General features: G+C 41.4%; 1 protein-coding gene across 1 annotated transcript in view; it reads right to left on the bottom strand.

Moving 5' to 3' along the window:
* The window catches only part of LOC136426242 (zinc finger ZZ-type and EF-hand domain-containing protein 1-like), a 52,943-nt gene that overhangs the window by 544 nt on the left and 25,859 nt on the right, over positions 1-26,540 (bottom strand). Inside the window, exons 19-30 of the mRNA XM_066415068.1 lie at positions 26,276-26,490; positions 25,643-25,805; positions 24,332-24,549; positions 23,406-23,502; positions 20,923-20,994; positions 19,877-20,074; positions 7,672-7,776; positions 6,170-6,277; positions 4,820-5,001; positions 3,381-3,598; positions 1,801-1,966; positions 823-1,092 (exon numbers count right to left, since the gene is read on the bottom strand). Of these exons, the coding sequence (XP_066271165.1) occupies positions 823-1,092; positions 1,801-1,966; positions 3,381-3,598; positions 4,820-5,001; positions 6,170-6,277; positions 7,672-7,776; positions 19,877-20,074; positions 20,923-20,994; positions 23,406-23,502; positions 24,332-24,549; positions 25,643-25,805; positions 26,276-26,490 (2,012 nt within the window). The remainder of the gene's footprint in view (positions 1-822; positions 1,093-1,800; positions 1,967-3,380; positions 3,599-4,819; positions 5,002-6,169; positions 6,278-7,671; positions 7,777-19,876; positions 20,075-20,922; positions 20,995-23,405; positions 23,503-24,331; positions 24,550-25,642; positions 25,806-26,275; positions 26,491-26,540) is intronic.

Here is a 26,540-nt window from a genome sequence, read left to right as displayed (position 1 = left end):
GGCTGTCTCCAGCTTTAAATATTTTTCTGTCCCAGTCATTGCTTGGGAGCCAATTTTTTAATTTTCATTGTTGAATCTATCATTCTAAGCTTAAAAAATACATTTTTATCAGTTTTATCGCTGTCATAAAATTGATATTTTTGGGACGGAAAGGGTTAAATTTTTTTCCGTCCCAACAAGCAAATTTCCGTCCAGGGATGGAAGGACGGGTCCTGGAGACAGCCCTGGGATCCTTGCCACACAACAACCAGCACTTCTCTACAACAAGTTGTCTCAAGTGACACACCAGAACAATTACAAAACACACCATGCCAGCAAAAACACAGACTATTGAAACCAAACATAAATGCCATGAAAAACTTTTTCATGTACAGGTCCATATCTACATGTACATGGAACAGTTTGCAATATGGCATACAACTTACAAGGTCAAGTTTTGGCAGGAGCTTCATAGCCATTGTACATAAGTCAGTAAACTTGAAATGTAGTAAGCCTTTATGTAATTTGTTTGTACATTTGAATTGTTTTATGTCCAGAAAGACTAGCTATTTTACGTATCTTAGGCCAAGCCAATTTAATTTGTTGCTTCTCAGAAGAGCCTGTCAAAGCCATACAAAACTGAAACTTGAATAATCCTCTTATTCTTTATGTTATGTAAACCCTTATCTTCACCCCAGACTATTTGCCAAAAAATTTTTTAAACTTTTTTTCCACCCTGTCGCTCCAATTTTTTTCTGAAAAAATCTGAGAAGCAACAAATTAAATTGGTGTGGCCTTAGCTAACAGACTGAAATTAAATTAAGTATCCAAAGTACAATGTACCTGGTTGGTAGTGTCTTCCCCTCTGGTACGATATGTTTAAGACACTGCGTTATCAGCTCGACGCATCCTTTAAGAAGGTGCTGTGCGTTTGCGAGGTACTGTCCCTCCAGGTTGTTGTTGTGAAGATCCTTGGAGAGGGAGAGAGCGAGGGAGGAGAAGAGGAGCCAGCCGTGGTTGTGGATGTACGTCTTGATGTGCTGGCCGGTGGAGGGGTTGTTACTGCTGATGGTTTTTAGGTGGTAGGTCGTGACGTCGTGATTCTCCTTGTGGCTACAGCGGGTAAAACAAGAACGATGTTGAGACAATTATGAACACAGTCTAGTACTTTACCCTTTTTGTTGCCTCCAAACATTTTGTACTAAATATTGTCTAATACTTGTTTTGGTCATGGCATTACATACAGCTGTGGCTGCCTAACTAGCTGGACTCAATTAAGAAAAAAACATAAGTTGCATTATAGGACATTGCACTAAATATGTGTCTTAAAAGTGTCTTAAAATATCTATTTAGCAAGTATTTACAGACAAAGAAACAAAGCGTCAGATGCCTAAAATTCAACCCAGAAGTTTGATTCCTAAGAAGTGGACAACAGTATGCTACCCATTTCTATACAAGATTGATGAATAAACAAATTTTAAAGCTACCTACCATCCAAAGACATGACCATAGCTTGTACAGAACACGACATATCAAAACCGGGAGTTCTGCTGCAGGACTTAGGAAAGCTGCCAGGAGGCCTAAAGTCTAATTGTTTCTCACAACGCTCCAACTGTTCAACATATCAGTCAATCTCACCTTTCACCAACAAACAGACAGACAGACAGACAGACAGACACACACACACACAGACATACACACACACAGACATACACACACACACACACACACACACACACACACACACACACACACACAAATGCCTAAAATAGTACCAAGTTTGAACATTTTCTATGGACCCAAGGTAAAATATAGGCTCACCATTCCGGGTAGTCCCTGGCCCTGCTGCAGCCCAGGCAGAGGTCAAAGTCCTCACAGGTGTTACAGTGGATACGTGTGCCCACAATGAAGGCCTGACACTGGTCACACTTGAACTGCAGGTGTACAAGGTCATGGTCGTCCTCATGGCCCTCCGGCTTGGCACCGTCTGGAGAAATGGACAAAAGACATTATACAAGTTAACATGAATCAAGCTTGAGCTTTCTGAAGACATTTTACCACTGGAAGGAAAACTTAAGACGTTTATGTACAGTTAATTGTATCTTAGTTTATTAGGTCCAATCTTAATATAAATTACCCTTTCAGCAGCACTTTTAATGAGCCTACAGTATCCACAGAATCAAAGAACAGTAACTCAAATAGACCCCCTTCGAAACCTCTACACCATTGCAAAATCTGCTCTTGCTAGAGTGCAGGAATCTGGCAGGAATGTGTGTGAGCTGGACAAAAACAAGGCTCAGGCGGTAATTGTTACAAAGAACAAATATGCAACGGCACCATGGTTTGGAAAGGGGTCTATTTAACAACAGAAGTGGATTCAAGGTCTCATGCCTGAATCAGTCCGCGTGTAGATGCCCAAAGAGTGCGGGCTAAAAAAATTATTGGGCCCCAAAGGCAGGTGTTTAAGTCGATCATCAATTGCCTTTGATCAATCCCACTTGACATAAAAAGCATTTGAGGTGAAAGCTTGTTTATCTCTGACAGGATAAGGCAGGAAACTTCGGCATCCAAGCCATTGTCGGACGTACACACTATTTTGACATGAGTACTGTGGTCGGGCTCTCTCGGCACCAGAGAGCCTCTTGCGGCTGGTAGGTAATTGCAGTTTTAAATGCCATTAGATATCGCTCCCCTGGATATATTTTGGTGACATTTTTTTCATTGTCTAAAGAACGTGTGTGCTTGCAATAGAAAGTAAAACATCTCCAGAAACTATCATTGTGTTTTTATTGGAATTATGGCCATGAAAGGTTCGTGTTTTAACGTTACATCCAATGAGATGGTCTAATTGCCGTGTGAGACCTTCAAACTTCTGACCATCTAGTCAAGAAGAATGCTCACTATTTATTGAATCACACTTCAAAAAAACCAATGGCAGATTCACTGTAACATTTTAAGAGTTAGCGTTTGGTCATGAAAATTTAAAAAAAAAATAACCCATGAAACCATGTTGCAAGAGTCCAAACTTCTATTGTTTCAGGTCTATTATAGTCAAACTTTTAAAAAAGTCAAACCTGTGATCACCTCTACATATGTATGTTTTACATGACAGACCACGTGGTCTTATGCTACATGCTTACACAGTATAATATACAATAAATCAAGTCACTTTATTCTATTGACTTTGGCATTCCACATCCGCCTCTACATAAGGACCGCCTTGCCAATGTGACCACTTCTGGTTTTCCCTTTGATTTTTCCCATTAAATCAAGCATTAAGAATCCTGTCTATAGTGACCACCTGTCCACATAGACAAGATCTACTGATCCCTTTAGTGGTCTTCTTGGGCAGGTTTGACTGTATAATGTAACCTGGCAGATACATATTTAATGGAGTTTACCTAGGAAGCAGGTGTTGCACAGGTCCATGTCGGAACACTGCAGACAGCGGTACCGTTGCCCCGGCAACACCTTCTCGCACCCGTCGCAGCGTATCTCCACATCCAGCAGGTCGCAGAATCGTGCCACGAACATGTGCATCTCGCGCATCTCCTCCTGGTCCGCTGCCTGGTTGATCATGGTGTACCACGGAGTGCAGTTGTTCTTACAGTCATTGAACCTGCAGAAGTGGCAAGGTGGTCTAATGGTTAGGGTTGTTGACTTAGAATCTAAAGGTTCTGGGTTCGAATCCCTGACAGACTCCAATGTTGTGCCCTTGGGAAAGGCACCTCACTCAGGTGAAAATGAGTGACAGTCTAATTTCAGTTAGGGACATTGTCTAGGATGACACACCAAGCCAGAAGTCCCGTGTTTGAGGGGAGCCACACCATTGTTAAAAAACCCACCACACTTCACACTTACCAAAAAGAGTGGGGGTGCTTCACCATTTTCATGAAATGCATTATTTCAGGCAATATAAAACTCACAATTTCACGCAGTCCTTGCCATGGAAGTCACAATTTCATGCAGTCCTTGCCATGGAACTCACCATTTCATGCAGTCATAGCCATGGAACTAACCATTTCATGCAATCATTGCCATGGAACTCACCATTTTATGCAGTCCTTGCCATGGAACTCACCATTTCATGCAGTCATTGCCATGGAACCCACCATTTCATGCAACCCTTGACATGGAACTCACCATTTCATGCAATCATTCAATGGAACCTACCATTTCATGCAGACCTTGCCATGAAACTCACCATTTCATGCAGTCCTTGTACTAATGTCATGGAACTCTTCATTTCATGCAGTCCTTGTACTAATGTCATGGAACTCACCATTGCATGCAGTCATTGCCATGGAACTCACCATTTCATGCAGACCTTGCAATGAAACTCACCATTTCATGCAGTCCTTGTACTAATGCCATGGAACTCACCATTTCACGCAGTCCTTGTACTATTGCCATTGCCATGGAACTCACCATTTCACGCAGTCCTTGTACTAATGCCATGGAACTCACCATTTCATGCAGTCCTTTTACTAATGTCATGGAACTCACCATTTCATGCAGTCCTTGTACTAATGTCATGGAACTCACCATTTCACGCAGTCTTTTTACTAATGTCATGGACCTCACAATTCAACACATTCATTGCCATGGAACTCACCATTTCATGCAGTCCTTGCCATGGAACTCACCATTTTATGCAGTCCTTGCCATGGAACTCACCATTTCATGCAGTCATTGCCATGGAACTCACCATTTTATGCAGTCCTTGCCATGGAACTCACCATTTCATGCAGTCATTGCCATGGAACTCACCATTTTATGCAGTCCTTGCCATGGAACTCACCATTTCATGCAGTCCTGATATTAATGCCATGGAACTCACCATTTCATGCAGTCCTTGTACTGCTTGTCCTCCTTCTCCTCGTCCTGCTGGTTGGTGCTGACGTCGTGCAGACTGATGCTGCTCTTCGCCATCTGCAGCAGCATGGCCGGTAACCCGATCTCCTGCACGAACCCCAGGTCGTACGGCTGCCAATCAATGTCCAGGAAATGCACCAAACTGGCCTGTAGCAAAATCGACACAATTGACAATCGAAAAATAATCTTCAACACCAATCAAGAACAGGTTATTTCTTAACACCTACTGGCAACACAATTATTTAGAGCAGACCTGTCCTTGGTGCTGAACAACAAACAGGAAGACATACCTGTTCCTGGTGCAAAATGCCATCCATACACACACACGCACACGCACACAAAAAACACATTTAGTACATACATGTCCTTGGTGCTGAACACCATCCACGAAAACTGAAACAGTACTGTCCTTGGTGCTAAAAACCATCCAAACACTAGAACAGTACTATTCTTGGTGCTGAACGTCATTCACTCACATTAGAAAAGACTTGTCCTTGGTGCTGAACACCATCCACACACATTAGAACAGACCTGTCCTTGGTGCTGAAGACCATCCACACACATTAGGACAGACCTGTCCCTGGTGCTGAACACCATCCACACACATTAGAACACATATGTCCTTGGTGATGAACACCATCCACACACATTAAAACAGACCTGTCCTTAGAGCTGAACACCATCCACATACATTAGAACGGCCTTGTCCTTAGTGCTGAACACCATCCACACACATTAGAACAGACTTGTTCTTGGTGCTGAACACCATCCACACACATCAGAACAGACTTGTTCTTGGTGCTGAACACCATCCACACATATTAGAACAGATTAAGACTTGTTCTTGGTGCTGAACACCATCCACACACATTAGAACAGATTTGTCCTTAGTGCTAAACACCATCCACACACATTAGAACAGACTTGTTCTTGGTGCTGAACATAATCCACACACATTAGAACAGACTTGTCCTTGTCGCTGAACACCATCCACACACATTAGAACAGATTAAGACTTGTTCTTGGTGCTGAACACCATCCACACACATTAGAACAGACTCGTTCTTGGTGCTGAACACCACCCACACACACATTAGAACAGACTTGTCCTTGGTGCTGAACAACATCCACACACATTAGAACAGACGTGGGATACGTCCTTGGTGACGACAGAATATCTTTTTTTTATCAGAACATTAGTTACCAGAGTATGACTTATCATGCAGAATAAAAAATAATAATGAAATATTGGTTTTCAATTTTTCCATTTTTCCACTAACTGCTAGACTAATAGAATATCAAAATGTCAAAGGACCTGAAGGAGGTCGAAGGTTGCATTCAGGTGCTGCACCCCATTGCCTAGTGGGAAGGTGTTGACAACGTTGACGAGCCGGCGGACCAGGGTGTAGTACGATGTGCGAACCTGTAGGAATAATAGAGGTTTTATGACTTCTGCTGTTGCTTTTTATTTCTATCACTTTGCCAATCTGGGCTTTTTAGGCCACAGCAAGTACATGGCATGGATGACATCTGCATGTGCATTCAATTTGATTTTTGCCTGACAATGGGAAAATATGTCGTAAAATTCCATCTGTTCTATTGCAAAGCATCCTGACCCTAAGTGTGGTAGCATTGAGTGTAGTGACACTAGGCCACCATACTACATGTGTCACTTTCCTTTTTAAATACAGGAATAAAGACTTGGCTGTGATACCATGTTTTGTTGCTTTGATTCTTGCCACACTGTTTAACTTCTCCTGGCCAAAAATTTAGGCATCTTATTTTTCTTTCTGTATGTTTTCCTTTACATAGTATCAATATTGATGGAGAATGCAGCTGAACCAAATTTTGCATACGGACCATGCAAATGTTTGAATGTATTTCAATATAGGAAATGGATGTCGGTGAATAGTTTAATCAGGTCGGTAAGTCACTCAATAAAAATACTCTTTTTACACTCAGTCACGTTTGGGGCCGCATTCTTAAGAAGTAGATGATAATCGTTGCGTTGTTGTTTGCTCGATATTTGTGTATGTGTTACACTCCTGTATGTTTAGGACCGCATTGTGATGCCGTCCCCTGTGACTGTATATAATAAATACTTTGCGTTTGGGAATGCCTCTATAAGCAGCGACACCTGTGCTGCATTACTATGTGAACCAGTCAGAATTGCCTTGAGGAAGGTGACAGATCGTCACCTAAACGTTGGTTGAATAAATCACTTGGTTGTGTAAAAAGAGTCTTTTTTGCCTTCACCGTAGGCAGAAGGGTATATTTTTGGTCCGGATTTGTGGAGTGATGGTGTTGGCAATATAACTCTTGATGCCATGGATGGATGTTGGTGATTTTTGGTAGGTAAGTTTCTGTTGCGGAGACGAAGGTCAGGTTCGAAGATGGGCCTTCTGGGGGAGTTCCTTCGGTGCTGCAGTGGACCTTTTGTGTTTGTCGGTTTGTTTGTTGGTGGCATAACTTAAGAGAAATTAAATGGATCTTGATGAAATTTAGTAGGTTGTTGGGGGTCGGGGAAATTTATTTATTTATTTATTTATTTTCTCCAAAACTGGAAGGCATGGCGGAACAGGTGTACCCCCGCAGGGGTCCCCTTTTCAAGGCCGCCATGCCGAAACATACAAACTGTACACAATATCAAAACATAATAATACAATATAAATGACCAATATAGGAAATAAAGGTCAAGTTCAAAGATGGGTCTTCTGGGGGGTTCCTACGGTACTACGGTGGGAATTTTTTTATCTAGTTCAATATAGGAAATAGATGATTGATAATTTATGAGAAAGGCAGAAAGGTAGTGCTGACCTGAGCTTCCAAGTCGAGCCCACAGCCCTCCATGCCGCTGGCATAGTGTGAGGGGAACTGCTGCTGAGAACACAGCAGCTCCTGTAGAAACAGCACCACCGGAACCTGGGGGAAGAAAAACATTTGACATTGTAAATATGACAAAAATCAATTGATTTGATTAGATTAGAATTGCAACAGTGCAATACACTTGGGACACAGGCAGCTATTGCTGGTGTCGTGACCCACACACATACAATGTAATATACCCGTTGTTGCACTTGGGTGGAGTGAAGAAAGTCGTGTAAAGTGCCTTATTCCCAAGGGTACAAGATTGTCAGAGGATTCAAACCCAGTACCGCTGGGTTCTGGGCCGAAAACCCTGCCGTTACGCCACACGACCCCACGTGCAATTGCAACAGTTACTGTTAACTATCACCGGCAAGCTCTGCGATATGAGGAGATGGGAGGCAAAGTCCATCTCTGGAGGCCATTTGAGAAGCACAGGTTTCGTTATCCTCCATTGACTCTCAACAAGGTGATCAAGGAGGATGTTGGTCTACGGGAAGATGAGTTTCAGTCAGTCATGCTTGACAGGGACTTGTGGAGAAACCTGTGTCACCTCACAGAGGATGAACTGAACTTGGTGATTATAAATCAGGTCAGAAAATGCCCCACTTCAAGGTTAGATGTGAATGTGAAAGGGATGATGAGGGATGATGATGGTGTCTATGAAAGTTATCTCTAATATGAATGTTCAGCGAGTTCATGTGCATCTTGGAAAAGGGCATAAGGAGTACATATTGCGTACACAGTTCTTCCTCCAATTTATCAAGTGCCGTTAAGGATACAGAGAAATCCAAGGACTATACGGTAACTGTCATGTAATTACTATCAATGGATGTATTGTATTCAACTTGTCACATTTCTGTGAAAGTTTGAGCACAGCTAAAAAAAATAAGTTTTCAGTCAGACTGTAAATCGCACAAAGCAGATGCAAAACTAGAAAGGCAACATTTGCGAGCAAATACAGCATGTTTAGCCATACTTCTCGCCATGCAAAAAAATGGACTGTCCCCAAATGGACCATTCTAAAATACTTCCACTAAAAAAAAAATGGATCACCCCAGTCCAAAATTGAGTTAAAAAACAATTAGTCTCTCCATACAGGAATGGAGTCTTCCAGTAGCACCTCAACACAATATGGACCAGTCCAAAACCATATCCACTTATTAATTAACAAATACACTTCTGCTAACAAATGGACTTTTTCATAATCACTCCAGCTCAAAATTGAAATAAATTAAAGAATCCTCCCCTTGCAACAATGGGATATTCCATGCCATCTCCATGTAAACTAGACCAGTCGAAAAATATCCGCTCAAAATTACACTATTGCGCATAATCAACCCAGTTCAAAATTGAATTAAAAAAGATCAACCCCAGGGAAGAAAGAAGTTTTCCATAGTATACATAATGATATATATGAAGATTTGACAGGAGAAGAAGGGAATGACCAAAAACAACATATTTCAGCGATAGTATGGGTGAAATATAAAAACGTGACACCCCTTTGTTTGAATGCATGATTCAATAGTATACATTTTGGGTTGAAAATAACGAAACGAAAAAATGCTTTATTTCAAAAATCGTTTTAAAAGGCTGTATGCCAAACATTTGAATGGGGGCCTGGGTGCATGACCACGGCAGACACATGCCAAATTTCACATTATTTTGGTTTAATACATAGGAACTGGAGAAAGAGTGAACAAAGCCATGTAATCACATGTCCTAGGAATTCCCATACCATATTTGGTATGAATATCAACACACATGCGCCAGAAATGCCAGATAATTAGATTAACTCAATTGGCCAATCAGGTGGTCGCAAGGCTCACAGCTGCAGGCAAGGCACTTGGGGTCACTGACCTTTAGGTCATATGGTCAGGCTCACAGGCCAGGTGCAGTTGGGATCACTGACCTTTAGGTCATATGGTCATATGAGGAAAATACCCAATGTGTTCCCTTAAAATACCCTGCAAAATCATATTTTAAAGTAATATATGCCAAAAGTGCGAATGGGGTTCTTTGAAATTTGTTCAATGTACCCCCATAGCAAATTTCAGGTCATTTGGATGTATTTCCAGAACACAGGAGGCCAAAATGTACGTTTTTGGTCAGAAAAACCTCAATAAAATCATTTTCAAGGTCAATATCGGAAAAATTTAAAAATCATGTATGGGTATTTGCCTAAACTACCTTTGTACCAAATTTCAGGTCATTTGGTCAAAAAATGACAGAGAGGAATCGATTTGAAGATTTGACAGGAGAAGAAGAAGGAGAAGAAACATGAGTAAAAACAATATGTTGAGCCATACTAGGTATGGCTAAACATAATGAGGAAATAGATGACGTAAATTACAAAAGAAAATATTGGAAAACGTAGAATGCCAAAGTCAATAAGCCGAAGAAAAAATTTGAAAGAAAAGAAAAAAGAATGACGTGCAGTTTGGTATTACAATAGTACACCATGATATCATATACTGTATTACTTATTTTCTTGTTGTCGTGCAAATAGAATAAACAATAAACAAAGTCACACATGCGTCACACGACATTGGGGCTTCTTAGTCTAATTAAGTCTAAAGTTGCAAATGTGTATTTGTGAACCAATGCTTAGTAACATTGAATGATTTTTTGTACAGATTTTAATGCAGCATATTTAAATCTAAACACGTTGCATATATTTCGTTTTAATGTTGGGGGTGCAAATGAACATGGCACCCCAAGCAAGGCCATACAAGTCTGTGAAATTTTGAGCAACAAACAATCCATGATTATTTATCATCATAAATCTTGATATTCAAATACCCAGCTTCAGACAATCAAGCCCACCCTATAAGTACGACTAATCTAAAACTGTTTGCCACACTGCATTGCGCATCAGCTACTGAGGCACGTATCCTTCCAGCAAAACAGCAACTAGAAAACAACAAGGCCTTCGTAACTTCCTGCCATGGAGGTACCAAGTTGAACTCAAAATATTCTGACTAGACTGAAAGGTAAGTTAATGGCTATACCTTAAAGGTAAGTGTATTCTATAGGCAACAGAGATACACCATATGTCTTGTCATGTAAATATGTGCCCCACAAGGGGGAGTACTCCTTTATAGCCTTGGCCATGTGGCGTCGTGTGGCGTAATGGATAGAACATTCGACTGTCAAACAAGGGGACCCCAGTTCGATCCTGGGCTGCCCCCAGACATGTCTGAACATGAGCCCCGACGTTGTGCCCTTGGGAAAGGCACTTAACACGACTTTCCTCACTTCACTCAGGTATAAATGAGTACCTAGCTCATCTAGGGTTAGGGACATCCCTCGGATAGGACTTTGTTTGGGGAGAGCCACACCCCACGCACGTAAAAGAACCCACCACACCTTTCGAAAAAGAGTAGGGGCATGCCCCGGTGTGCGATGGTCCAAAAAACCTAGTCGGCCGCACATGGGTTCGCCCTTAGTAATAGCCTCCGGCTAGTTGGGCAACCCTGGCATTTTCATGCTGAACCAATAAATAGATAAATGAATAAACATTAATTGTAAACTAAAAGCCATATCAGAGGGACTTTCCAATCTTCCCAAAAGCATTATTATCAATTTGAAGGCACGTTTGGTCCCACACAAGAATCTGACCTTTTGAATGAAATGAAATGTGACCCACATCCCTGAAGGGACCTCGGGTATAATCTAGAGATGTTCATGCAACTGCACGGCGGCCTCGCCACAACACACATTTTTGGCCAAACACACCGGATCACCCCTACTCTTTTTGATAAGTGTGTTGTGTTCTTTTATGTGCAGAGGTTTGACGCTTGAGGCTTATGCCTGAACATCACTGTACCCTACAATACACTGAGTGAGTAATTGTCAAATATCGGACACCATTTTCTACTGAATGCTGCTTCAACTTGTATTTTCTATACTCCAGCTTTGTTTATATTTCACCATATGTCTTAAGTTATTTGTCACTTTATGGATCAGACTTTGAGTGGATTTATTTTGTTCATGTTACTTGTTTTATCATTTATTTTGGACTTACCATTAAAGATTAACTCAAAGGCTAAACATGTGACTGTACACACCTTTTCAAGTTGCGACCCCAGACAATAAAATGTGAGAACATTAAATTTTATGATTTAAAGATTAGATGACGTGTTAACCTGACAGTTACATGTAAACATCATGTTCATATTATAATAATTTTTTCCACTTGCCGTGGGCTTGGATGCAGTGGTTTCATGAAAAACTGTTCTTTCAACCAGCCTCTGATTGGTAACATTTAATATTTACTGTGATTCTTCATTTGTTAACGGTAACTTAATTTTAGCAATATTAAAGGTCACTAGTCTACGGTGTACCGCTACAGTACCGGGTACAATCAATTAGGTACAGGTCCAAAATACCTGAACCCTGCTGTACCGTACTGAACCGGTACTAATCAGGTCAAGGCTGACTCAGGGGATGGCCACTGACAGATAAAATTACTATGAAATTACTGTGGCAGTGCACTAAAGCCACATCTATACTATACTCCAGCACATAAAACACATCAAATTTTCATCTGTGTTTTCATAAAAAAAATACCTAGCACAATTAAATATGTTGTTACCAGTTCAAACATTCTTTTGTCCTTATTGAAAATCTACCATTTTCTGAACTAGTATACAGTTTAGGTACAGGTTCAGGTCCGGACCTGTACCTAAAACCCGTGTACCTGTACCTGTACCTAAAATTTGTTTAGGTACACAGCTCTACAGCTAGCACATCTGCATGTTATATTACGATGATTCAGTCGGGCGGATTAACTTCAAAATCTGCTCCTTGTTCTCTATAGGCAACATGGGAAAAAAGCTGAGACACCTGCTGATTTTCCTTCTCATCATCCTGAAGGAGAACAACATGCCAGAAGCTGGATGCAGCTGTTCAATATCCTCTTGCTGCATCATAAAGCCTACACCTTGCTGCAACTATGGTGGGCTGCGCCTCACTAGCGTTCCCCAGAACCTCCCCAAAAACATTTCTTTCTTATATCTGAAAAATAATCAGATCACCAGCTTCCCCAAGAACCTCACAAAATCCATCGCTGTCTTGGATTTACAAAATAATAAGATAACAAGCATTCAGCCAGGTGCTTTGTCAAACCTACCCCAGCTTGAAATATTGACCCTGAACAAAAATAGGATAAGTAACATTAAGACTGGTGCATTCTCTAATCTACCCAAGCTCTGGAAGCTGGCTCTGGAGAACAACCAGATAACTTCTATCCAGCCAGGTGCATTTGCTAATCTACCTGAACTCTGGGTCATAATCCTGCACTCAAACCAGATACCTTCTATCCAGTCAGGTACATTCAATAATCTACCAAAGCTGCAACATTTGTACCTAAAAAAAAGCCAGATAACTTCTATCCAGCCAGGTGCATTCAATAACCTACCCAAGCTCGAAACTTTGGACCTTCAAGCAAACCAGATAACTTCAATCCTGCCTGGTACATTCACTAATCTACCCAACCTCCAATCTTTGTCCCTGCGCTACAGCCAGATAACTTCTATCCAGCCAGGTGCACTTTCTAATCTACCCATACTACCTGGCGTGGACCTGTGCTTCAACCAGATAAGTTTTATCCAGCCAGGTACATTCACTAATGTATCTAATCTCCAAAAATTGGAACTGAGAAATAACCAGATAAGTTCTATTCAACCAGGTACCTTCTCTAATCTACCCAACCTAAACCATTTGAACCTGGTGCTAAACCAGATAACCTCTTTCCTGCCATTCACTAAATTACCCAAGCTCAAAACTTTGCTGCTGATGGCAAACCAGATATCTGTCCTTCCCGGGTCTGCTCACGGCATGTTGTCAGCGATGAAAGTACAACTTCACAGTAACCCCCGGCAATGCGACTGTAGGATGGTTCCCTTCAGGCTGAAAATGAACGGGTCCGCTTCATTTGAAAATCAGATAGTATGCGCCCAACCTGCCAACTTCCGTGGGCGCAAGCTTAAAGATATTAATCCTGAAGACCTGATCTGTAACGAGACCACCGTATCAACACTGCCTTTTGGAATTCATACCTCATTCACCTCATCTGCAGTGTCAACACCTTTTTCATTTGGCAAAATACAAACTTTAAGCAATACTAGCCCAACAGCACATCCTGTAGGCTCCACATCTGCCAAACTGTCCCTTGGTAACCAATTTGAAACTGCTAAACACTCCACATCTGCCACACAGTCCCTTGGTAACCAATTTGAAACTGCTATACACTCCACATCTGCAAAACAGTCCCTTGGTAACCAATTTGAAACTGCTAAACACTCCACATCTGCCACACAGTCCCTTGGTAACCAATTTGAAACTGCTAAACACTCCACATCTGCAAAACAGTCCCTTGGTAACCAATTTGAAACTGCTAAACACTCCACATCTGCCAAACAGTCCCTTGGTAGCCAAACTAAAACTGCTAAAGACTGTTACAATGGCATCTCAAGTTTTCCCTATCACTGGTACTTCAAAACCAATGCTGGCTCTACAGCACGTCCAAAAGTACCAGTAGCACCACTGCATGTAACTACGCACCAAGACAGTTACCATGAATCCATTCCCAGTTTGACCCTACCTATTCTAATCGGTTATATCTGTGGTCCAGTAGCTGGAATTGTCCTGATTGGCAGCATCATTCTCATTATCTGGTGCAAGAGGAGGACCAGACATCCTCCTCCAGCAGGTCATGGTCAGACAGGGCAGGGCCAGTCTCAGGCTAACAGTCAATCTCTGAAAGTTGGAAGTCTATCACATAATGATGTGCTAGCTGCCTTCAAGCCAAATCCTATGTACCCAAGTGTGGGAACACCGCCAGAGGGCCAAACATTTAACAGTGGTCATGGACAGACAGGGCAGGGTCAGTCTCAGGCCATCGCTGAATCCAGCACTCATTTCACACCTGCTGTAGTGACCAGTGGTCATGATCACAAGTATGAAAATAACACCCAACATGATCAGACAGAGCAGGGTCAGTCTAAGGCCATCGCTGAATCCAACACTCATTTCACACCTGCTGCAACAGCCAGTGGTCATGGTCAGACAGGGTATCAGGCTATCAATGAATTCATGGACACAGTTGTTGGCCAGTATCAGGCTATCCTTAAATCTGACACAAACACCACAGCTGCTGCAGACATTGGTAGTCATGATCACCAGTATGAAAATATGGAAACCCAAAACACTCAGACAGGGCAAGGCCAGTCTAAGGCCAACACTGAATCCGACACAAACACCGCAGCTACTGTGATGACCAGTGGTCATAATCAGACAGAGCAGGGCCAGTCTCAGGCCAACACTGAATCCGACACAAACACCGCAGCTACTGTGATGACCAGTGGTCATAATCAGACAGAGCAGGGCCAGTCTCAGGCCAACACTGAATCCGACACTAACACCACAGCTACTGTAATGACCAGTTGCCATAAACAGACAGAGGGCCAGTCTCAGGGTGACACTCAATCCTTGGATGTTAAAAATATAACATATAACACAGGTGTTTCTGTTTCAGAGCCAAATGTTCTGTACACAGGCATGGCATCACCACCTAAAAACCCAAAATGTAAAGGTGCAGGTCCAGCAGAGAAACTTGCTGAAAAAAAGATCCCTGGACCAATGGATGTTAGAAATATAACATATAACACAAGCGTCCCTGTTTCACAGCCAAATGTTCTGTACACAGGCATGGAATCACCAGCTAAAAACCCAAATTGTAAAGGTGCAGGTCTAGCAGAGAAACCTGCTGGAAAAAAGACCCCTGGACCTCCAAATCAAATCAAAGCCCATGGGGATGAGCCTTTCCCAATCCCCCCCACCATAGGGATGATGATGCCCTGCCAACCACCTCACAGTCTCACCCCTATGAAAATGTGGACGCACCACAAAAGAAACCCAAATTAAAAGGTACAATTCGAGGGCAATTTGCTAAGAACGAGGCCCTCGGGATAGCAAACAAAAACAAACCAACTAAAGATGGGGCCCCACCACTTCCCCCACCTTGTAGAGGTACTGAAGCCCTGCCAGCCACTTCACAGCCTCACCTGTATGAAAATGTGGAGGCACCACAAAAGATACCCAAATTAAAAGATACAGTTCTAGGGCAATTTGCTAAGAACGAGGCCCTCGGGATAGCCAACAAAAACAAACCAACTAAAGATGAGCTTCAACCACTTCCTCCACACCGTAGAGGTACTGATGCCCTGCCACCTTTCTCAGAGCCTCACCTATATGAAGATGTGGATGCACCACTGAAGAACCCCAAATTAAAAGGTACAGTTCTAGGGCAATTTGCTAAGAACGAGGCCCTCAGGATAGCCAACAAAAACAAACCAACTAAAGATGGGCCTCCCCCACTTCCCCCACCTCGTAGAGGTACTGATGCTCTGGCACCTTTCTCAGAGCCTCACCTGTATGAAGATGTGGACGCACCACAGAAGAAACCCAAATTAAAAGGCACAGTTCTAGGGCAATTTGCTAAGAACGAGGCCCTCTGGATAGCAAACAAAAACAAACCAACTAAAGATGGGGCCCTACCACTTCCCCCACCTCGTAGAGTTACTGATGCCCTGCCACCTTTCTCAGAGCCTCACCTGTATGAGGATGTGGATGCACCACAAAAGAAACCAAAATCAAAAGGTACAGTTCTAGGGCAATTTGCTAAGAACGAGGCCCTCTGGATAGCAAACAAAAACAAACCAACTAAAGATGAGCCTCCCCAACTCTCCCCACATCGTAGAGGTACTGATGCTCTGCCATCTTTCTCAGAGCCTCACCTGTATAAAGAGCCACAAAAGAGCCCCAAACCAAAAGGTGCAGGTCTGAGGCAATTTGCTAAGAATGAGGCCCTTGGAACGGCCAATCAACATAAAACTCCTAAAGAGCCTCCCCCACTCCCCCAACGTGGCAAATGTTCTGACAACCTGCACATGTATGAAAATCATGACCTTGAATAGCATCTTGAACTTCAAAATCCCTTCTTAAAGGTTTACAAATTGATAAATAATGATTTTATTTTCATGTTCAGAACAGTAACACTTTCAGGGGTTTTTCTAGAAAATGATTACTAGGGAGAGAATTAATTGCAAGGGAGTAGAGGGTTTCTCCAATTCCACAGTGTGGAGTTTTAAGAATTTTAAGTTAGAATAGTCTTTGGCTGACCTTGAATAGCATCTTGAAGTTCAAAATCCCTTCTTAAAGGTTTACAAATTGATAAATTATGATTTTATTCAGATTTCACAGTTCAGGACAGTAACACTTTCTGTTCTTTTGCTAGAAAATGATTACTAGGGGGAGAATTAATTGCAAGGCAGTAGAGGCGAGGGTTTTTCCCCTCCACAGTGTGGAGTTTTAAGAATTTTAAGTTAGAATAGGGCATTCTTTGGCAAAATTAATGTCAGACATGTCACAGTGGAAGACTGGCCACACCTGTACATGTAGCATCCCTGGTCAATCAGAATTTTATGCTTATCATGGAATCTGCTCCTCAGGGTAAGGGGGCGCATGGTCAGGGCATGGGGGGGGGGTCTCCGCCCCTGTTCATCTAAAGAGTTAGATTAACCCCTGACTTTAAATCTACAGATTGGCGAATCAATTTAAAACTTCCTAGAACAGTCCAGGACAGTCCATTCCCATCTACTGCTATATACTGTAGTATCAGATTCTTTATACATGTAATATGTACCATCATGGTACTGTTAGTAGTGTAATGTTACTGTTACTGTAGCAGTTACTGCAATTACTACCAATGGATGTATTGTATCCAACTTTTAACATTTTTGTGAAAGTTTGAGCACAGCCTACTTGAATGGCACTGTAATGTTGGAGTTATTTGGAAGGGTTAGTATAGAAAATTATCAAATCAAAATCACTGATTAGCTCTGTAAAGATCAGCCAAAGCTCTGTCTATATTTTAATTGACATATTTGTAGAACTGAAAATTATCCATTACTGTAAATTTAAAGAAATATCAATTCAAAAGTGAACATTAGAAGAGATTCACCACTTAATCATTTCTTCCTAAGGCCACACCATTTTAATTTCATGGTTAACGGAATTTAAAAAAAATGCTAGATTGGAAAATCAACAGGAAAACAGAATCTCAGAGGAAAGTTTGTACTTTGGTGCACACAATTTCAGGGAGTGAACAGGGTCGGGTGTAAGTTTTCACCCCAGCCTTCTATTCTAATGATGTCCTTGTGCTAAAATTAAAAAAAATGTTAACCAAGAAACTAAATTGGTGTGGCCTTACTGTAAAAGTAATATCACAGTGACTTTAAAAGTGAACATTAGAAGAGATTCAACACTTAATCATTACTTCCTAATAAAGTGTCTAATAAATACTTTTAACTATCAGTCAAATTGACATTAATTTATCACAAACCCATGTTTCAAACATATGCATCCATAGAAGCTGAAACAACTTAACATGTAGTAAGGTGAAATTAGATTTCAATCAGTAACAGCGTTGTTGCTGTACAGTTGTGCCTTTGACATAAACTCATATTTGGTGTAACAGTTTGCCTTGTTTAGTACACATGTTGAGACCAAGGAGGTTTAAACCTGCATGCTGAGACTGACACAGATGAATACAAGTACAAGTCTACAGCTTTTGACGTTCTATTAGTATTATCATCATTATTTTTATATTTATAACTTCTGAACTTCTGTTATTATTAGTATACATGATTATCACATTATCTGTACAATATTGTTTCTCGCTGGATGGTTCGCTTATTGTATAGTGTATTCTAATAGATTTTTGAAAGACCAATTCAAAAAAATCATTGCAAGTTCTTGCCCGTAGGCTAATTGCAAGTACATGTAACATGAAAGGACAGACAATTGATAACAAATTGAATATAGTATGTGACTATTCTAGTCGAAATGATTACACTACATTCTACCTTGTTTAGGTTTGACTTCTTTTTCCGAGACAGTGGAAGACGAATGATCCCACTTTTTCTATAATGTGTGGCTTTTGTGATGTTAAGAGGAGAGTAGTTTTCTTTTTGTCTGTAAACATGGAGAAATTTGGATGGAATTTGGTGGCTTCTTTAAACAGCGCCTTTCTTTTTTGATTGTAGAAGGGGTAACTTAAAAAAAACAACTGGCAACACCATGCAGAGGAAATACCTGACAATAACGGATACTTTCTCCTCTGGAACTGGCTCTCCTGATTTTGACAGTAGCCATTTCAGACTCTGTACATGAACACTTTATAACGAAGAATGCTGACCACTATATACATGACATTGTACATGTCAAATTGCTATTTCATAGAATATCTGCTGTTAGGAACTGTAAAAACTGAATGTAATACTTAGTATTTTCACAAGAAAGATTATGAATATCACTCAGCTTTATGTCAGCTATACAAAGGATTGTTGCAGGTCCACAAAAATAATTGAGACAAGAGAACTGTCTGCAAATGAAAGGACGTGTTGAAGTTGATATTGTACAATGAATGTAGTGGAAAGTGAAATACAATTTATCTAAATTATTCTTTATGGTCTCATTTATGAGTTTTTTCTCCCCATAGGCTTACATGTTATAATACAGATTTTACATGGGCGTGTTCGTAATGAAGCTATAGAAAATGCACCAATGTTATTCATTTCATATTGAGAACATTTACCCAAGATCATGTAAAAAAATTGCCAACAGTTTCACTACACTACATCTGTTTTTATAGCAATTACAACCTGCGCTTAGCTACACCCCAAAAAAAGGCACATTCCAGCTGTAAGCGCACGAACGCATCACCTACACTGTCGGGCTGTGCACGTCCAACCTCGCGCGCGACCGCCGAACTTTACCTGCTAATTTCCTGTTACAAACAAGCTTTCATCAGTTTGACGCTTGAGATCAGCTGGGCTGGCTGAAAGGGAATTTTACACCGTATACACACACACGTCCATGCAGCCGTTAATTTTTTGGAGTACAGACTCTTTTAGGGTACCCACTCGGAGTAATATAGGAATGAGACTTCATTATTGCAACTTCATGTATGAGGGCTAACTGCAAATGAACAAGTTCATGGGGAGTATAAAATGTAATACACACAAGAATAGTATCTCCTATCCCCCCAAGAAAAAATGCCAAATTAAAACAAAACATCGAATACATGTACCTGGAAGTCTTTAGGTTCAGCCATAGTCTTTAAGTACTCGGCAGCAAACTTGTAGGCGTCTGCGACCGTCTGAGCCTTCTGCAGCCTTTCTTGAAGCAGTCGCTCCACCTTGTCTTTAGTGATGCTCACGTCTCGCATGAAGTCCAGCACCAGTTTGAAGGAGGCGTACTGGTCCTCTGCATCACGGCCGAGGTAACTCTGCAGGTGGTCAGAGAAACGTGGTAATCCATCAATTGTTTCATAAGTTATGGTAGAATACTGGGTAATGAATGATTCTGAATCAGTATCTATTGGAAAAAGGCTGACAGGTACAAAATGTAGTTTACAGGCTGTTTTTTTTCACTTTCTGACGTAACCCCTATGTGGCCCCGTGGGATAGGGTTGATAAGGAGAGGTTTTCTTTTTCCTTTCATTTATATTTTCTTTACAGATTTCAGCCAAAGTGATCTGTAAACAATGTAAAACAAAAATACAGGACACTGGTATTTTCATGATTTGATCGAATTCTTATTACATCTATTCAACACTATTTCCTACTGTAACATACATTTTGTACATAAGAAAATGTTGCAAAATGATTCAACAACATATTCACCATTTTTATATGTTAGGTTCAAAATTTTACAAGATGTATGTCTCTTGCCAGCGATCGACCCTAAAAGCAGTTTTTTTCGCTAAGGTTGGATGGGTAACGGGAAACACGCCATTTTTTCTCGGGGCCTAAGAAAGACTTTTATGATAGATGTACATGTACAATGTAAGTTGGCTAAAGGTACAACATGTATGCAATGGTCATGGTAAAGTAAGAGAGTGAGACAGGGAATGATAGTACGTAAGATGCACCTTAAATGCAACAAAGACGTTTATCTATGATTTTGATAACTGATTATTGTAAAATTCAATGATTTTTTTTTCTTGTTCTTGTTGAAAGACAGGAAAGGCAATATGGAGAGGAATGGACAAAGGTCAATAAGAATAACTTTCCAATGGTGGTGTGAGTAAAGTCTAATTTTGTGATTAGTTTGGTTCGCCTGTGCCAAACTTACTTCCTGCTCCAGACCATAGGTGGTCCCCAGTCCTTGTGCAGGGTTGGGAGGGTGGAGGACAACAGCATGGAACTGACAGCAAAGGAACATAGCAGTAAACACATGGAAAATGGGGGAGGGGGGCAACAGCAAAAACATATCATGTACATGTATAGCAGATGAAGAGGGGGGGTAGACAAGAAACAGGGAGGAAAAAAACAACATGTGAAACACTTGTAAAGGTGCTTGGGATGACAGAAGTTAGAAGCAGATAAGAATAAATCAATGCAAAATAACAATATATTCAAAAGGCTTTTGTGTCCAAAGCAAATAGACCGATCCTGTCGAACACCATATCGAACGAATAGAAGACCGATAGAACCCCCTGTTCTATTTAGCCCACCTCCGTCAAAAACAGCGTTGGCGGGGCAGAAATGGCGCGTGTAAAGCAGGGTATGTATATCTGGGACAGGTTTTCCACTGTATTGGTTGAATGCATGCTCAGAACAAAAACGAATTTAAAAAGAAAATAGATCGGACACTCAAGGGGAGGAAGCTTGAACCACATGCTGACTTACTACAAAGTCCGCTAGCGCAGAGTTTTGTATCTTCAGTTACTGGTGTGTGAAACTGGTTATAACTTGAAAATGAACAGGGAAGTAAAAGGATGCATTTTAATTCTTAGTTACTAAATACCATGCAGCTGTTATGCATGCAGTCAATACAGTGGGAACGCTGTCACAGATATATGAACCCTGTTTTACACGTGAATCGCCTGCTTCTCAGAAACTGGGCGCTGATACCCACCGACAAGGGAAAGCTATGCGGCGCATACCGCTTTAACATTGACCGAAAACATTACGCTCTCACCGCAACTACACCTACCTCCTCCTTAAACAACTTTACCCGGTGGATACAGCCTTCCACAAAGAAGACATAGCATTCTTATTTGGCCCGCTCTGAAAGGGTTTCAGTGCCACAAAAGCTAAACCAAAGTCAGTGGCATTATTTTCAACCTTGCCGCGGCGGCCATGTTTGGTCCGTCAAACCCTGTTTTTGACGGAGGTGTTCGAAATCGAACAGGGGGCGTGGCTTTGGGATCGGTCTATTAAAGCTAATTCATATTGAAGGGAGCTGTACAAAATCTGTTGAGATGTGTTGGACCAAAAGTTTAAAATCAAATATTTCCTGCAGGCTAGGGCTGAGCTGTCAATTCAATGCGGGACAGAATAGTTCTCTTGTAGGGTCTACGTGAACCACCAGTGAAAAACTGGTGTGACCTGATGTAACATCTAAATTTAAACATAACTCCACCAGGGAACATACTGCCGCCACCCTGAAAAGATACATCCAAACAGATCTCCAACCCAACATTCCCAGTACAATGCACTCCTGTACATCTAAACTGTGATCTCTCAAACCCACTCTTTTTCAAAGTGGCAGATTTATGTAACCCGCATTTATTCCTCTCACAAACTAACACTGCTTGGTATCTAGTATTTTCACTTTGTCTATGAATACAGTAAGGATTTTGCTTCAATGCAACACAGGACACTTTTTGGTGTAAAATTGAAATCACAGGGAAAGAAAACCCTGCTTGGAAACACAAGGAAGATGTCCCTGCACAGAAGTCCCAAGGAGTCAACCCTAGCACAGCAAGTCAGAGGTGGATTAAACGCCTGTCAAAAAAGTCAACTGGGGAAAAAACCTTACCAAAAAAGCCACTGGGAATGGCCCCTGTAACAAAATTTAAATGTGTTGTCATGTAATATGTACTAAATTAAATGCATGTGTGACGAAGGTGAATAAATAAGGGTGTTTATTACAATGCTTATAAAATGTATTTCTTATGTACATGTTACAAAATGTGAAATGAACAAATTAGATAAGAAAATATCTAAAGGAGCCCAAAGCGATATCAGTGCATTGAAAGTCACCATTTCTAAATTCAATTTTTTAGTCCTTTCTATACATAGTAAAATCTAAACAACACTGGTACAATGCATATCGACATTCATGGAGCAAAGATGCGATGTCTTTGTGTGGTGATATATGAGAACTCATTGAAAATCTGATTGCTGCCTGCATTGCTGTGAGTGAGATTATTTTAAATCTTCTGAACGTGCACGATTCTGATCGATGAGTCCCGGACGCTTCCGGAGATATGGTCAAGACTTTAAGTTAGTGAATGGTTTGAATTGCAAACATGCAAATCGGATTCGATTTGCGAATGCAGTTACTGACTGATTCTACATGTAGGCTCATATTTTGGTGGTCCCAATATATGAAGGACTCCTCACGTGGCGTGTTTCTGTGATCTTTTTAAAAGCCTGGAAAAGTATGGAATTATGCTAGAAATGTTCTTATATGTGGATGAAAATGTCAATATCATACGGATTGCCATATCCAGAATATTTCCAGCTGTAGTAACATTCTGATAACGCTTTGGGTGCCTTTAAAGGAAAAGGAGGATATTTTCCTTTGCAGTATTCTACATGTCCCACCTGTTTCCTGTTGGCCCTGTCCACAGAGACAGAACGACTCAGCTTTCTGCTCAGTGATCGTTGCATCTTGGGGCGCAGGTCCGTCTGAGACTCCACTCTAGGAAGAGAGGAAAAACATCTTCAGATTTTCTTCAACAAATAACTTCCAAGCCCTTTTTTCACTTTTTTTCACAGGTTTAAGCCACATCAATTTATTTTCTTGGTGAACGGAATAACAAATTTTAACAAAAATGCTAGATTGGAGAAACAACATGAAAACAGAATCTCAGAGGAATGTTTTTACTTTGGTGCACACAGTATCAGGGAGTGAACAGGGTCAGGTGCAAGTTTGCACCCCAGCCTTCTGTTTTCATGATTTTTTTTAACAAAAATTAAAAAATAAAAATCTGGTAACCAAGAAATTAAATTGGTGTGGCCTTACCTAGCAATTTTCCTATGAAAACTGTTGTAGGATGTTGCTTTAGTTTGCAATATTTCCTTGGACTCACAAAATATTGCAAATGGGAAACAATATTAGGAAGGATTAATAATTAATATAAGTAAGAAAACCAAACAACAAAAAGCATGCAGAATTCTTGTGAAGTAGCAGAAATCAAGCAACCAAATTAAAAGCAGGGCTGTTCACAGCTTAAATTTTTCTGTCCCACTCATTGTTCTGGACCCCATATTGTTGATTTTCCTTCTTAAATTTGTCAATTTCAACTTAAAGAAAACAAATTGAATGTTTCATCAGTTGAATGTCAATGAAGTATAGATTTCTTTGGACAGATGGGGTAAAATTTGTGTCTGTCCTACCACGCAAATCTCTGTCCTAGGACGGAAGGACGGGTCCCGGAAACAGGCCTGAATCAAAGTGACGAAAATGCAGAAAAACGTTCAGAAAACAAAGGAAACTCAGAAAAAAAGAAACTGCCCCACAAACATACCTCACGGACATGCCATACCTGGCCAGGCCAGAGAACTGCAGTAGAAACAGCGCCTTGTCTTTACAGGCTAAGATCAGGTTGTCTGGGGTGGCGAAGAGTTTGGGTGGGGCGTTGTTATCGTCCTTCTTGCCGCCTGTCTTCTCCGAGTCGGCGGACACGATGAGCTTCTGACGCTGGTCCAGGAGGTACGGTCGCAGACTTTCTGCCGCCATGTAGGCCTAAAGAAAAACGATTTTTGATAATGAAAATGGGTCGTGATCAGGCTTTTAGCAGACCATTTTAAGCTCTAAAAACTGCTTGTTCCCTCTCTGTCTCCCAATGGGCTCTATGGATTAACAATTTTATGGTAGGTTTGCATGTCAGTTTTCATGCTGTCCCAGTGTCTGGTAGGACTAAAAAAAGCATCAGTGACATTAACACAGCAACATGTGTCTGTAATTGCCATGGAAACAGGGGGTCCTGTGTGCGTCCAGCTGAAAAAGAGGGCGTCCAATTTCCTTGTTATTGTAGTATCATGCGTCCAATTGATGCATGGACGCATGCCTAGCTAAAAGCCTGGTCGTGATCCAACTTACCTCACCTAGAAGCTAATCTTCAACTGGTTATGGCAAGAGGACCAACACTAGGAACATACAGGTTCATGGTTCAAGTAAACTGGGAAATTTCCCTTCCTCTTTCACAAAGCACAGTGAACTGGGCCCGGGAAATAAGATGAAATTCCCATCTTGAGGCCAGCATATTTTACCAGTGCAATGGATGTTGGGTGAGCAACAACAGACGGTATTCAACCTCCCAAACGTTTTCTGGTTGAAGAAAATCACAGCAGGTGCCCGACAGACCAAGTCCAGCAGCAACTTCAGCTGGGACTGAACCCTCAACCCCTGTCTGAGAGTACTACTAGTAGATAGATGTAATTCAAACCCTCAACCCCCTTGTTTATAGGCAGCATCTCTAAACAACAAAGAAAATGACACAGAAAGTTTTTTTTCACTGTAGGAAGTACATCTGTATGCTCTCAAACCACTCAAAGACAAAGAAAGAACACTTTTGCAGATTTTTTGGTGGACTTTTGGACCAAAAAGGAAATCCATGGAGGACGTATTTAGTGTGACTGTCTGCCAAGCTGCTTTTAAGATACATATTTTCATATATGCAAGTCAAGCAAATGACTGCAGCCAGGATTTGAACCCTGAAACCTTGGTTCAGATACAGTTTAATAGATGGGAATCAAACTCTAAACCCCTGGTTTATAGGCAGGGTTTTCTAACCACTAGACCAAGAATATCACATAAAGTTGTGAAGATTTCTGACCTGTGCGATGCCCTCGGGAACAGGTGTCCCCTCCTTCCCCATGTACTGCTCCACCTCCTCCCGCAGTTCCTGCGTGTGCCACAAGAGGGCGCCGAACACAGCAGCAATGGTACGGTCCAGCAGGTCCCCACCCAGGCGAGGGTTAGGGCAGGCCTCTTGGCATCTAGGTATAAACATCAAACAAAATTTGAAAACAACATTCCCTTCACAGTAGCAATGATTTGGTCTAACAGATCTAGATCACCACCCAGTCATCTGTAGGGCTGGCCACTTGGCATCTAAGTAACAAGTTCAATCATGATTTTAGTACTGATGCTGTTAACAAATCTAAACAACAACAGTTACAGGAAACAACCTCCTTTGTGAGTTTTATAAATTTCTTGTTTATTACTAATTTTATTAGAATAAGTGTGAATTTCTTACTAAATTTTCTGTGAATCTTCCTGCCTTCTTGCAGGACTTTGGACCCAGGCCAAGCCTACCAGCAACTTTGTACCCGGGCCAAGTCAGTGTTCCAATCCTACAAGTCTCCAGTTACACCATTTTCTGCCACCCAGCCCAACCTTGGACCCAGACTAGCGGAAACAAACTTGTACACAAACACAGAGATAAGAAAAGACAATCAAGGCGTACTTTGCCAGTAGTTGTCTCGCAGCCGGAGCGTCCACATTCCCCTCAGCCATGTTTAACAGGAAGGAGTGGACGTCTGTGGTGGCTGGCTGTGAAGTGTGGAGGCCTGACAGAGACCGGGTCAGCCTCCCCACCAGGTACCCTCCCCTAAACAGGGTTCCCCACAACTCGTTACGCTGCAGAAGGTTTTCTTCCTCTTTGGTGTCCTTGTCCACAACCTGTGGACAGACACAAGAGTAGCATCTTAATGTTGTTAACACTGGTTACG

This window comes from Branchiostoma lanceolatum, chromosome 1, assembly GCF_035083965.1.
Source record: "Branchiostoma lanceolatum isolate klBraLanc5 chromosome 1, klBraLanc5.hap2, whole genome shotgun sequence".
NCBI classification, from domain to species: Eukaryota; Metazoa; Chordata; class Leptocardii; order Amphioxiformes; family Branchiostomatidae; genus Branchiostoma; species Branchiostoma lanceolatum.
This window is presented reverse-complemented; position numbering and strand designations above follow the sequence as displayed.